This window comes from Galeopterus variegatus, unplaced genomic scaffold, assembly GCF_000696425.1.
Source record: "Galeopterus variegatus unplaced genomic scaffold, G_variegatus-3.0.2 Scaffold6, whole genome shotgun sequence".
NCBI lineage: Eukaryota > Metazoa > Chordata > Mammalia > Dermoptera > Cynocephalidae > Galeopterus > Galeopterus variegatus.
Genome location: NW_007726117.1, coordinates 1,756,530 through 1,771,519, shown reverse-complemented (window position 1 = coordinate 1,771,519; position 14,990 = coordinate 1,756,530). Strand labels below are relative to the sequence as shown.

At 41.3% G+C, this 14,990-nt stretch overlaps 1 protein-coding gene across 2 annotated transcripts in view; it reads right to left on the bottom strand.

The window, feature by feature from the left end:
• SCP2 (sterol carrier protein 2) overlaps window positions 1-14,726 on the bottom strand; it is a 112,708-nt gene extending 97,982 nt beyond the window's left edge. Inside the window, exons 1-2 of one of the 2 annotated variants that reach the window (XM_008579519.1) lie at window positions 14,605-14,726; window positions 3,765-3,822 (exon numbers count right to left, since the gene is read on the bottom strand). In XM_008579519.1, coding sequence (XP_008577741.1) covers window positions 3,765-3,822; window positions 14,605-14,673 — 127 coding nt within the window. In that variant the 5' untranslated portion in view covers window positions 14,674-14,726. Of the gene's footprint in view, window positions 1-3,764; window positions 3,823-14,105; window positions 14,127-14,604 lie in introns of those variants that run through there. The other variant, XM_008579588.1, reaches the window with a different exon arrangement.
• Window positions 14,727-14,990: the final 264 nt, after the last annotated feature.

Sequence of the window (14,990 nt, the reverse complement as noted above, 5' to 3'; positions counted from 1 at the left end):
ACAGTGAGATGCAAACAGATGTCTAAAATTGATAAATCAAAAATTTGAATAAGCACAGTGGAAAAAGCATTTAGATATGTAGATAACCACCAGAAGAACTAAAGAGGAAACAGCTCAAAGAAGTTGCACCTTGGGCAGGCCCAGTGGCGCACTCGGTAGAGGGCGGCACTCCCACCGAGGGTTCGGATCCCATATAGAGACCGGGCCGCTCACTGGTTGAGCACGGTGCGGGCGCGACACCAAGGGTTGCGATCCCGTTGCCGGTCACAAAAAAAAAACAAAAAGGAAAAAAAAAAAAAAGAAGTTGCACCTTGGAAAGAGGCATAGGCACTATAAGCCATTCTGTACTCTTTTTTTGTTTTTTTAAACTATATAAATGTATAACGGCATTTTTTTTTTATTTGTATATGCTTATGGAATATAGTTTGTTGTTTCAATACATGCATATATTATATAATGATCTGACTGGAATAATTTTTTTTTTAACTTAAGATATATAATCGATTATGGGATTGGTTTGGTCAGACAATGAGTTCTCTTTTCCTGCTTAGCATATGAGCAAAAAATAAATGTTTTACTTAAAATAATGTTAGTTAAATTATGTTAACAACATTCTCATGTGCTTCCAGGAGACTTTAAGTATGTCAAAAGTCTAAAAAATAATTTGACAAGTCTTAAAAATGTTCACATTCACTATTCCAATGATTCTAATTCTAGGTTTTGTCCTCAAAAATAATCAGAGATGAGAACAAATATTTATTTAGCAAGATGTTCACTATTATTCTTCCAAAATATAAAAAAGCTGGGAATCTAAGTGTCCAATAAAAATTATTGTATAAACATATAATGAAATATTATGCAAAAATTGAACTTTTCTCCAAATAATTTTAACAGGAGAAATGCTCGTGATAAAATAAGTTAAAAATTTTAAAAATTAAAATACAAAACAACGTGTAAGAATATGATCCCATATAGCCATAGGAAAAAATACTAAAATAGAATACACCAAGATGTTAAAAGTGGCTAAGTGTGGATCACAAAATTTCCTTTTTATTATTATATAATTTTATGCTCCAAGAAAACACATGCATTGCTCTCATAATCAGTGGGAAAGAATGAGTTACAAAAAGGCATAAGGTTTAGCCTGTGCTCTGTCCCTCCTTTAGATGGCAACAGCCTGTTGTACATCTCACAGTCTACTCACTGTCTATATGAACTCATTGCCTTATTTTTCCTACTAGATGGTAAGAAGCTTGAGATCTGTATACCACACCATTCTGAATCCTTCCCAGTGCTCAGGATACACTCACTATGTTTTGAACATTTTCTCCTAACATCAGATATTCTGTACAAACTTTCGGATTAAAATAATTATTGAATAAAAATGTTAAAGGGATGAGAAACCAAAGGAAGCACAGAAATTAACTATCTGAAACAGTTTCAAAGAGTTCCACAGTGTTGCTGTATCATTTGTATCATGTATCAAATGAGTGTCATCTGCATTTAGGTGCAAAAAGATCCCCAACCTTTCTCTGAGAGAAAGGAGGATTAGAATGTACAAAGAGTAGAAGTCCCTAAATAATGGAAGTGACAGGACACAATTCTGCAGGTTCTGTTCTCCTCCATTCTATGCATTTAGGAATTGGCAGGAAAGAAAATGGTAGTAGAACGCCCTCCTATAACCAGTCTGGAGAAGTAGAGAATAAGACTTATGGATCTACTGTTCCGTGAAACTGACACCTCTGCCTCAGCACCAGAATCTACAAATGAGCCCAGAAAGAGCAGAATGCAAATTCATTTACAGAATCTCAGGGTTTTCTCCCCAAGTTGTGCTTGAATAAGTGTTTAACTAAATATGACTGCTGTAGTCTGGAGGTGCTACAGGTAAGACATATGAGTAGAGTGATCCTTTTGCACTACTCATTTCCTACATAATTAGAACCAAGGGGTATTTTTAAGAGCAAAGTTAAGTTTTAAAAGTTCCTGTATTAAATAGAGTTCATCTTCCTAATGTTGATTGTAAAAGAAGGGAAAAGGGAATGACTGATTGACTCATTTGGTTAGGGCATGGTGCTGATAACACCAAGGTTCAGGGTTTGATCCCCGTACCAGCCTGCTGCCAAAAAAAAAAGAAAAAAAGAAGGAAATATTAGTAAATAAGCTGAACCAATCAAACTGGATTTCTTATTACTAGTCAATCCCCAACAGTTAGTTTCAAATTTCATAACTTCACCTCAACATTACCATTTTATAATCAAAATACTATATTCATGGGCCAAGCCTGTGGCACACTCGGGAGAGTGCAGCGCTGGGAGCGCAGCAGCACTCCCACCGTGGGTTCGGATCCTATATAGGGATGACTGGTGCGTTCACAGCGCTCACTGGCTGAGCGCAGTGCGGCCAGTCTCAAAAAGGACAAAAAAAAAAAAAAACTATATTCACATTATTACTAAAGTCACCTCAAATTTTTTAATTAAATAAAAGAAATGGAACAAAAAAATATATAGAAAACTGATTAAAGCATCTCCTACTTCAGAGAAAGGCAGAAGCTGTTTGGAGACATCAGTCAAGAGGAGAATGTTTATCAACACAAAAGATAAACATTAGATGAATAGTGTCCACCCTGAGACCCAACAGCAGTCAAATCTCATGAACCTTCCTTTTGGGGGACAGAGATGCTTTGATTCCTTGTATAATAATTTTTAAATATTGAGTTGAATAATAAGAGTTGAAGCAAAATCTAAATATACATGCACTGAGTACACAGGGTACCTATGGAGACAAGCAACCTATGGGTTGCCTGGCAACAAGCTAGCAGGAAGGGGGTGGGGGACTCCCTAGGAGAGGAACTAAGCCTAACAAATTCTCACGGGATCAAAGAGTCCCCAAGGTCTTCAAGTGTTGGGAAGCAGGTATTTCCCAGAACTCCCCTAGACAACTGGCATCGAAGCTTAAACTATGTGGCCCTGAATCTAAAACATTTATTTATTTGTTTGTTTGTACTAAATAAAGAAGCTCTTATGCTTGTCCTCTTTTAAAGCAAAAGAGAGAAACCACGCAGGAGCACACACGCATGAGAAATAATGGAAGAGGATCTATCTTTCTCCTGTAACTCAGACTCTCAGTTCAGCCAGCTGCAGCCTGGCCCAGGCAGGTGTTTCTTAAGAATACCCAATGTTTAGAGAACAAGAATTCCTGTGGATCCTTCTCACTTTGAGTTTCACTCACTACTATTCACTTAAGTCTTCTGTTTAACAGTACTTACACTCACTAGAATAAACAATATTTAAACAACATCACCTCATGTAGTCACGCAGTAGCCTAATGATAGAAGAAAAATTCTATGTTGGCTAAGCAAAGTGAAGAGAGGGAAACCACCATACGGGTAATCTGAGTGTGATTATCCCTCTTCCAGGAAAGGTACACACCAATTTTGTTATAACTCCTGAGGTGAACACACACTAGAATCAAGTTATCCCTTTTATTGACCCTACCTTTCTCTCCCACAGATCCCTTTACCATCCCAACAAATAGTTGGATAGCACACAAAATCATAAGCCACTGTCTCCTCTGGTTATGCAACTGCTAAGAATGCCCAAGCTCTTTTCCTTTTCTCTTTTCTAGTGAGCCACTAGGCAATTCTCTTTTTAAGTTCTTCTCCTTTGACTAGGCTTCCTTTTGTGCTTGCAAGGCTGCTCCACCCATGGAATCAAGACAGACCACACAAACTATGAATGCTCAAAGATCTAAATGTTCTATATTACCTGCTTCTTTTGCCAAGTCAGGGTAGTCTCTTGAATTCTGAACTCTAGGCTTCATGAACTAGAAATATAGAAAGAGATAACAAATAGAAACTAGTTAGATTTTATTATATTTTATTTACAACACAGCATCACAGAAATTCATTCATCTTTTCATTCAAACAAACACACATTGACCACCTGTCATGTTCCTGGACTCTGATAATAAATAACCTACAGCCCTTACCCTCAGGGAGCTTCCAGTATAATGTAAAATATGCAATTACACTACAGTGTCATAAGTATAGAATGATTTTGGGAGAGACATCTACCTAGCCTTGGAGGGAGGGGAAGAAAGGCTTCCCAGAGGAACTGCCATTTAAATTAAGTCCTTAGGGAAAGGAAGTCCTTAGGGAAGAGGAAATTCTGGAGCAAGTTTAGAAGTGAGAGAATATGGCACAATTTTCTGTGTGGAAGAACTGCAAATAATTTGGTATGAGAGAGTAAAGCACAAGATGAAAGGTGGAAAGTGATACGGACATAAGAGTAATAGCATCAAATGATAAAAACTAATATCTATTGGGCACTTACTGTGTTATGAATTGTATTAACTAATTTAATCCTCACAACCATCTTAGGAGATAGGTACTATTATAATCACCAGTTTACATTTTTTTTTTTTTGTCTTTTTTCGTGTCCGTCAACGGATCGCAACCCTCAGTGTCGCGCCCGTACCGGACCGGGACCAGCAACGGGATCGCAACCCTCGGTGTTGCTCCCGCACCTCGCTCAGCCAGTGAGCGGGAACCGGTCTGTATGTGGGATCCGAACCCTCAGCGGGAGCGCCGCCGTGCTCCCAAGCGGCGCACTGTAGCAGTGCGCCACCGGGCCGGCCCACCAGTTTACATTTTAAAAAACTAGGGCACAGAGCTAGTAAGTACTAGAGATGAAAGTTCAGACGGTCTGGCTCTACAGCCAACTCACGAGGTAACATGAGCTCTTCTATGGTGTCCGGGCTGTTTCCTGAAGACAATGTACTTTTTTTTTTTGTCTTTTTTTGTGACCAGCATCGGATCGCAACCCTCAGTGTCGCGCCCGTACCGGACCGGGACCGGCAACGGGATTGCAACCCTCGGTGTTGCGTCCGCACCTCGCTCAGCCAGTGAGCAGCCGGTCTGTATGTGGGATCCGAACCCTCGGCAGGAGCGCTGCCGCGCTCCCAAGCGGCGCACTGTAGCAATGCACCACCGGGCCGGCCCGACAATGTACTTTTTTACAATAAGGCTGGAATAAAACAAGATACTATATCTATTAGAATGGCAAAAATCCAAAACACTGACACCAGCAAATGCTGGTAAGGATATGGAGCAACAGAAACTCTCTTTCATTATTGGTGGGAATGCAAAATTATACAACCACCTTAAAAAACAGTTTGGCAGTTTCTTACAAAACTAAACATAATCTTACCATACAATCCAGCAATCATACTCCTTGGTGTTTACCCAAAGGAGCTGAAAACTTATGTCCACACAGAAACCTGCACACGAATGTTTATAGTAGCTTTGTTCATAATTGCCAAAATGTAGAAGCAACCAAGATGTCCTTCAGTAGGTGAATATTGGATAAATAAAACTGTGGTACATCCAAACAACTAAATGTTTTTCTGCACTAAGAAGCAATGAGGGGAGCTGGCCAGTTAGCTCACTTGGTTAGAGTTCAGTGTTATAACACCAAGGTCAAAGGTTGGGATCCCCATACAAGACAGCCAAAAAAAATTAAAATTCAAAAAATAATTAAATCAAAAAAAATTTTTAAATGAGATCTCAAGCTATGAAAAGATATGGAAGAACCTCAAATACATATTACTAAGTGAAAGAAGCCAATCTGAAAAGACAACATACTCGTACTGTATGATTCCAAGTAAATGACTCTCTCAAATAGGTAAAACTATAGAGAAAGTAAAAAGATCAGTGGTTGCCAGAAGTTACGGAGAAAAAGAGATAAATAAGGGGAGCACAGAGAATTTTTAGGGCAGTGAAGATATTCTGTATGATACTATAATGGATTATGCCTTTGTCAAAACCCATAGAACGTGTAACACCAAGAGTGAACCCTCATGTAAACTATGGACTTTGAGAGTCAATGTCGGTTCACAGATTGCAACAAATGTACCAGTCCGGTGTGAGCTGGTGATAGTGGAAAAGGCTATTGGGGGTGGGGAGGGAGGGCAAGGGATTGCTGAAAAATCTCTGTACCTTGTGCTCAATTTTGCTGTAAACCTAAAACTGATCTAAAAAATAAAGTCTATTTTTAAAAAACAGACTGGCATGAGAAGACTGTAGATCATTCTAGTTGCAATGTGCTGAAATGAATGAAAGGAGCAAGGCTGGAGGCATTGAGATCAATTGGCATGATTCTGAAACAGGCCAAGTTAGAGTTGACTAAGCAGCAAAAAGGATGGAAAGAAGTAGATAGATTTAAGGAACATAAAGGATGTAAAATCTAGTAAGCTTGCTGACTGATTAGATAAGGTAGAGTGTTTTGCTGGTCAGTGGTCATGTTAAAAACAAATGGCATTTTTTTTTTTTTTCTTGGCTGCTGGCCAGCACAGTGATTCAAACCCTTGACTTTGGTGTTACACCACCAAGCTCTAACAGACTGAACTAACTGGCCAACCGCTACAGTAAGACACATTTTACAACACATCATGAAATACTTATCCATGTTATATTGATACAATATTTACTATTGCATTTCAATTTTTTTTTAGCTACAGGCAACCTTCTAAATTGATTTTACAACCCACTAATGAGTCACAAAACAGTTTGAAACAATACATACAGGCCAGCCGCCAAAAAAAAGGAAAAAAAAACACTACATAAATATTTGACTTGAATGCCACACTTCACTGCATAATGCCAAAATACATCTGATGAACTAAATAAAAACGCTTAACATGTGTTCCTATTTCTCTTCAGTCCAGCCCAATTCTTCTCCATAATTCTTGAATTAGGGAATCCTTTATAATTCCCTAATTTAGCATTCACCAGTTACAGCCACAGCATGTAAAGAAAGTTGTTTTTATTAAGACACAGTACTGTGCTAGGCTCCCAACGTGTAATACCCGTTAATAATTAAATCATCATCTGTAACGGCAGGCCTGTGGCTCACTCAGGAGAATGTGGTGCTGAGAACACCAAGGCCACGGGTTCGGATCCTATATAGAGATGGCTGGTTGGCTCACTGGTTGAGTGTGGTGCTGACAACACCAAGTCAAGGGTTGAGATCCCCTTACCGGTCATCTTTAAAAAAAAAAAAAAAAAAAAAAAAATTATCATCTGTATAGTGAAATAACGACACTTTCTGATTTCTTACTGAAATTGAGGCAACTTTTAAAAGGTTAGTTAAGCAAATAAACACATACAACACTACTCCTTCAAAATTATAAGCAAGTTTAGGTGGATACTACCAAAGGTACACTGACAGTAGACTAGATAAACTATGATATGTGACAAAGACTCTCTTCTTGAACAAACTCTAGCTCGATCCCATTGAGCCCTCATCTCTATTTGAACACTAACATAGTTTCTAACAGCTCAAGGACACATCACTAAAATGACCCTTTCCCCCTTAAAGTACCTGCCTGAGAAAACTCAAGGTTGCCCCCCAAAATGTATAGTTTGTTCCAGCCAACACCTAAGGACAAGGCCTCTGTCTCCCAGTCTCTGGGAGAGGTTGGAATCCTAACTTCGATGACTGCCAGCTAGCAGACACAGCTGGCCTAATCACATTTACATTAACTGTAATTTTTCACTTCCCTGACTCTATGCAACCCCCACTTGCCCTCCTCCCTATTCCCTCATTCCTCCTTTAAAAGGCCCAATTACTTCTGTACAAATTGAGATTGAGTTCAAACACATCAGAGGAAGATAGGAACACATGTTAAGTGTTTTGGTTTAGTTCATCAGATGTATTTTGGCATTATGCAGTGAAGTGTGGCATTTAAGTCAAATATCTATATAGTGGTTTTTTTTCTTTCTTTCTTTTTTTTTTTTTTGGCAGCTTGCCTGGATGAAGCAAAGTACATTCTGGACTCTTTCCCTTATTGCAATACTTACTACTGATTAAAATCTATCCTCACCACTTTAACTCTGTCCAGCCTTAATTTTTTTTTTTTTTTTTTTTGGCAGCTGGTGGATAGGGGATCCAAACCCTTGACCTTGGTGTTATCAACACTGCACTGTAACTAACTGAGCTAACTGGCCAACCCAGCTTTACCTTTGATATATGGTAACACAATGGACTATGTTACACCAGTGAGACTGAACAAACTATAACTGCACATAAAATTATGGATGAATCTCACAAGCCTAATGTTGAACAAAAAAGCCAGAACTAATGCATGGTATTAAAGGTCAGAAGTCAGGATAGGGCCGGTCCGGTGGCGCCCTCGGTAGAGTACGGCGCTTGGGAGCGCGGCAGTGCCCCCGCCAAGGGTTCGGATCCCATATAGAGACTGGTCCGCTCACTGGTTGAGCACGGTGCGGGCGCAACACCAAGGGTTGCGATCCCGTTGCCGGTCGCGGTACGGGCGCGACACTGAGGGCTGCGATCCCGTTACCGGTCACGAAAAAAGACAAAAAGGAAAAAAAAAAAAAAGAAGTCAGGATAACAGCAACCCTTTGTAGATGAAGAGTCAATGACTGGAAAAGGGCACAAGGGGGGCTTCTGAGGTGCTGGTGATGTGCTGTTTATATTTGTTTTTTAATTATTTTATTTTTCTAATTAATGAAGAAAAAAAAAAGACAAAAAGTACCACAAAACTTATAATACAAACAGCAATCAACCCTCTGTTTCACTTCTCCCCACTAGTCTTCCTAGCTCCCAAAACAACCACTTTCAATTCTTTTAGACATTTCTTCTGGTATAAACTGTCATGTTTCTAAATATCCTCATGCTATTATTTATGAATTTAAGAAGCTATATCATAATCTCCAATAAAGACCAATGAGGGGCCGAGCCCGTGGCGCACTCGGGAGAGTGCGGCACTGGGAGTGCAGCAGCGCTCCCACCGCGGGTTCAGATCCTATATAGGGATGGCCGCCAGTGCGCTCACTGGCTGAGCACGGTGTGGCCAGTCTCAAAAAGGACAAAAAAAAAAAAAAAAAAAAAAGACCAATGAGAAATCCCACATAGATTTTACACTTTCCCCATCCTCCTTATAGAGTTGATTGCCAATTTGTTAATTCAATACTCAGTGTTCACCTGATTAAGTAAATATTTTTTACTAGTGGGCCAAGTTGTCTATTTATGATTACTTTTCCTTTTATTGTACAATTTTGGGGGGAAGGGGAGCTTTTGAAGTTAACCTGCCTCATTTTTAATATTTTCATTATAAAATAGATAACAGAAAACCACACATACACAAGAATATGTATATATACAAGAGTACTTCAAAAAGTTCATTAAAAAATAGAATTAAAAGATAATACAAATCTTTCCATGAACTTTTTGAAGACCCTGTATGTATGTATATCTCCTTATGAATTATTTCAAGCTAACACCCTTGCAACCACCACCCAGATCAATAAATAGAACTTTGCCCACCACTCCAGAAATTCCTCTATGCACACTGTCCCCATTTCAATCCCCCCACCCTCAAAATTTCCTGATTCTTACAGTAATCATTTTCTTGTAATATTTCATAGTATTATCACCCAAGTGTACATCCATAGACATTATACTTTACTTGTGCCCATTTTTTAAAATTTTATGAGTCTTTTAATTCTCTTTTAATCAACAGGTTCCCCTCCACTACTTTCTTTTCCTTTCAAATACAGTAAGATGTATCTGTTGAAGAACCAAAACATTTTATCTGCAGTTTCCCAGAGTCTGAATTTTGTAGATTGCATACTCATGCAGTTCAACATGTACCTCTGTTCTCTGTATTTCCTATAAATATGCAGCTGGATCTAAATGCTTGATTATACATTCTAAACCTTTGATAAAACTACAGGGGATGGTGTATTCTTTCATGAGGAAGCATATAATGTTTGATTGTTTCACTCACTGGTGTTGTTAGCAGCTGTTAGTGCTCAATGACTAGATCCAGCAATTCTCAAATGTCTTAGTTTCAGGACCCCTATACACTCTTAAAGATTATTAAAATAAAAAATTTTTAAAATTAAAATTAAAAAATAAAATAAATTTTTTTTTAAAATTAAAAATGCCAGAGAGCTTCTGATTATGAAGGTTATATCTACCAATATTCACCATATTAGAAGTTAAGACTGAGGACATTTTAAAATATTTTCCAATTCATTCAAAAACAATAAACCCATTTCATGTTAACGTAAATAATTTTCATGAAAAATAACTATATTTTCTCCAAAAAAGTGGAAGAGTGGCACTGTTTTGCATTTCTGCAATTCTCTATAAAATCTGGTTTCATAGGAGACAGCTGAATTCTCATATCTGCTTCTTCACTCAGTCTTCAGCATTATGTTATTTTGGTTGAAGTCTATGAAGTAAACCTGAACTCACACACATATGTAACTGGAAAAGGGAAGAGTATTTAAATAGCCTTTTTAAGTAACTGTGGATATTCCTTTTCAATACAACACTAAAACTTGACAAGTGGAAGTTTCTTAAAGGTTAGTTGCCCTGTGGAGTTTGAAACTATATCAATAAACTTTTCAACTCCGTTACAATAAAATCTTGCACTTTGAATGTATCTCTTATATAGCCATTCAATGGACCTGTAAATGAATAGATGATTTATTTAATGAATGCATAATGTTATAACATTATCCATTGGTCATCTGAAAAACAGTGGTTCTGTAAATTATGCAGCTCTTCCAAATTTTGATAAAATTCCAAAAACTCACCTTTTTTAATATCACCTCCCATCTCAGAAAAAAAAAATTTTTAAAAAGGGCCGGCCCCATGGCTCACTCGGGAGAGTGCGGCGCTGGGAACGCCGAGGCCACAGGTTCAGATCCTACATAGACCGGTGCGCTCACTGGCTGAGCGTAGTGCAGACAACACCGTGCCGAGGGTTGTGAATTACCTGATGGTAAAAGAGATCCTGGGATCTAACTGCTCCATAGATGAGTTTTATCCTTCCTTCCCTCATTCCCACCTTACTTGGCACCTAGCATATCCAAATCTTGAGCCTTCTGCATTTCTGCAGAGAGACTCGGCCAGTATAACCCATCTTCAGGAACTTGGGCTGTTGTTCCTCTGCTCTGAGTCAGTAATCACTTCGCCATCAGCTTTTTTTTTTCGGTGGGTGACTAGTACAGGGATCAAACCCCGGACCTTGGTGTTATCAACACCATGCTCTAACCAACTGAGCTAACTAGCCAGCCTCCATCAGCTTTTAATCTTCTAAAAATTTTCTGACATCTCTGTGCTATTGTTTCCTCTCCTGTTCACTTTGCACTTATGGGTTAATAACTTTTTCTTTCCTTGTTGTTTTAGTGGGATTTGGAATGCACCAATAGAGATAAATTCATGTTTTCAATCTGCTAAGTTTAACCAAATGTCCCAAATCATCCTATTTAAGTAACTTGTTTATACTTCTGTCCTTATAGATTCCTTAGGAACAGGAACCTTGCTTTTTTCATCTTTCCGTGCCTAACATATAACACACAGTATGTTAATTGAATATGTGCTCAAACGATGAATTAACTGTAACAGTAATGTATAGTAAAGATAGCATGGAAGGAGCATGAGATTTTAAGTAATGCAGTTCCAAAACTTAAAAGCTGTATCAAGATAGGTAAATTACTTAGTCCCTTAGAGCCTTAGAGATGGATAAGAAAACAGGGATAATAATATTCATTACATGGTGAGAATTAGATGAGATAAGGGCCGGCCGGTGGCGCACTGCTACAGTGCGCCGCTTGAGAGTGCGGCGGCGCTCCTGCCGAGGGTTCGGATCCCACAAACAGACCGGTTCCCGCTCACTGGCTGAGCGAGGTGCGGGCGCGACGCCGAGGGTTGCGATCCGTTGCCAGACACGAAAAAAGAAAAAAAAAAAAAAAAAAAGAATTAGATGAGATAATGTAATATTATTCAAGCTGAAGTTCAAACTTATTACACAGTGATAAAATCAATACAGTAAGTTGTGAGCGGCTTTTTTTTTTTTTTCCTTTTTGTCTTTTTTCGTGTCCAGCAACGGATCGCAACCCTCGGTGTCACGCCCATACCAGACCGGGACCGGCAACGGGATCGCAACCCTTGGTGCTGCGCCCGCACCTCGCTCAGCCAGTGAGTGGGAACCAGTCTGTTTATGGGATCCGAACCCTCGGCGGGAGCGCCGCCGTGCTCCCAAGCGGCGCACTGTAGCAGTGAGCCACCGGGCTGGCCCATGAGCGGCTTTTTAAAAAATGAAATATAAAAGAAAATATCAAGAGTTAATCGCATATAATAAGGGTAAGTACTGCTTTAACAAACTTGTTTCGCTTGTGTGTGCAGATGTGTGTGCTGGGTTGTGATTAAGATGTATTTCTTTCTATAGGTCGTAGAATTACCATACATAAAAGTATTAGAAGGGCCGAGCCCGTGGCGCACTCGGGAGGGTGCGGTGCTGGGAGCGCAGCAGCGCTCCAGCGGCAGGTTCGGTTCCTATATAGGGATGACCGGTGCGCTCACAGCGCTCACTGGCTGAGCGTGGTGTGGCCGGTCTCAAAAAAGACAAAAAAAAAAAAAAAAAAAAGGTATTAGAAAATTAAGTGCTAAATTATATGTCCTGAATACAAGGGCACCAGAATTTCAAAAAAGGTAGCCACTGTAAGTTAGAGCAGTCTGAGGAAGTTTTAAGACGATATGGAACTCGAACTGGTTCTTAAAAGGTAGAATTCAAGTAGATGAAAAGGAGGCATATCAGGAGACAGCATAAGCAAAGGGACTGACTGGCCAGCTGTCAGCCAGATGGCAGTAATGACTTAGTTGTGTTAAAACCTGTTGACGAGCTAGCCAGTTAGCTCAGTTGGTTAGTGCACCACCTTGTAACACCAAGTTCAAGGGTTCAGATCCCTGTACCCGCCTGCCGCCCAAAAAAAAAAAAATGTTGACATTATTACACCAAGGTCAAAGGTTCAGATTTATCAACAGAACTTAAAAGTATTATTTAGTTGATTTCTCCCTCTTCATCAAAGCCTGCCCCAAGGTCCAGAAGAGCAGACTCAGAGGGAAGTATATTGGCCTAATAAGCACATCTGTAACACCACCCTCCACACCCCCAACCTCTTCCCTCAAGACAGTAACACATCTCCAGGACCGTAACACACAGCCCACCTCTACCTCCCAACTTGAGGAGAAATACATCTCCTACTTCCAAAAGAATTAGAAAACTGTGTTTTCCTATAAAGCTCATAGAATCAGACGTTCAAAAGCCAATGGAAAATCTGACTTCATTATCAGCATACTTTAAAAGGTTTTACTATCTTAGAAGCCCCCTATTCTGTAAAATACCATGATCTCCAAGCTTTTGCTTCATCATGAATTAGTCAACTGTTCTATTTACATGTTTTGATTGAATTGTGTACTCTCAGCCCACTGATAAGACGATAAAAATGTTAAGACTGTTTTCTCAGAAATAAAACTCTCTAGGGCCGGCCCGGTGGCGCACTGGATAGTGCGCCGCTTGGGAAGCGCGGCTGGCGCTCCCGTCCGAGGGTTCGGATCCCACATACAGACCGGCTCCCGCTCACTGGCTGAGCGAGGCGCGGGAGCAACACCGAGGCTTGCAATCCCGTTGCCGGTCCCCGGTCCGGTACGGGGGCAACACTGAGGGTTGCGATCCGTTGCCGGACACGGAAAAAAGACAAAAGACAAAAAAAAAAAAAAAAAAGAAATAAAACTCTCTAGAACTCTTTCACAAAGCATATCCACTTAATATTGTTCAACTAACATTCATTGTGGGTCTTCAGGGATCAGGCAGGCACTTTCGGGAGAGGGGTATAGCAGTGAATAAGACATGGTACCCCCCACCCCCCGGGAGAGATTACATGTTAAGGGAGAATATAGATATATAAACAGAGAATTTCAGTATAACATAGTAAATACTAAAATACAAGTTAAGGACGAGGCTCTATGGGAAAGTAAGGAAGATCAGAGGCTTCCTAAAGAAAACAAATGGTACAAGCAGCAACAACAGAAATAAAGCAACAGAGGCATTAAAACAAACAAAAAACCTCCAAAAAAACAGAGTGGGATAAAACTAAAGGCAGCGTGGCATTATTAGAGCATGGGGGTGGTAAGGATGTCAAGAAATGAGGCTGCAAGAGCCTCTGGCCTCCTGAGTAGCAAGCAGACAGTTGAGAAACAAAAATGAAGTCAATGGAAGAAACCTGCCACCTGTGCCAAGACGCTGAGCATCACACCTGGAGCTGTCCCTGAGAAGGGCTCCTGTAGGGAGTATTCCTGAGCGTGCAGAGCTGTACATTCGCAATCTGCTTCCCTTCGGGTGTGAGAAACCCTTGCCTCGGTCGAGCTCCACATACCTTGGGATTCCACCCAGAATCAAAAGAGGTGAGGACCTAGGATTATCTTGGGGATTACTTCACAAACCCTGACCGGGGATAAAAGGGAAGAAGATAGGGGAAAGAAACGGCCGCAAGAACAAGCCCGAGACACTACGACCCCAGAGACACCGTACATCACAACCCACCTGAGTCGCCAATCCGATGCCCCACGCGCCAAGCCAGAGCTGGGAACCGGCGCCCTTCGGGCAGGATGAACAGACAAGAGGAACAGCGCCCGCCCCCCGTTTCCCGGTCACCTCGGGGCTCCCCCGGCCTCACCCGGACAGAGCAGGGCAGGGAGCCTGCCGCCGGGGGTCCTCTGCTCGGTTTACCTTGGTCATGCCAACCCCCACCACGAACACCCGGCGCAGGGGCGAAGTCTCCCACACGGAAGAAGACATGGCTGGGCCAGTGCTGGGCGGAAGCAAGCGCGGTGGACGTCGGCCGGGAGGACTGGAGTCGCCGCGGTCAGGGAGATCCCCTACGGCGGGGGGGCGGGGCCGGGAGAGGTTCCGGAGGCCGCGCCAGGCGCGCTCGGGCGGCGCGAGGCAGGGTGGCGAGGGCGCCTGCGCGTGCGCGGGGGCGGGGCGGCGGCGGCGCGCGCCCCTTCGCCGGCGGGGCGGCCATCCAAGCCACCACCCTCGGCAGAGAGTTTGGGGACGAGGGCGGGAGACCAACGCCACCTCGGCCGTGGAAAAGCAGCTTCGCACCCTGGCAC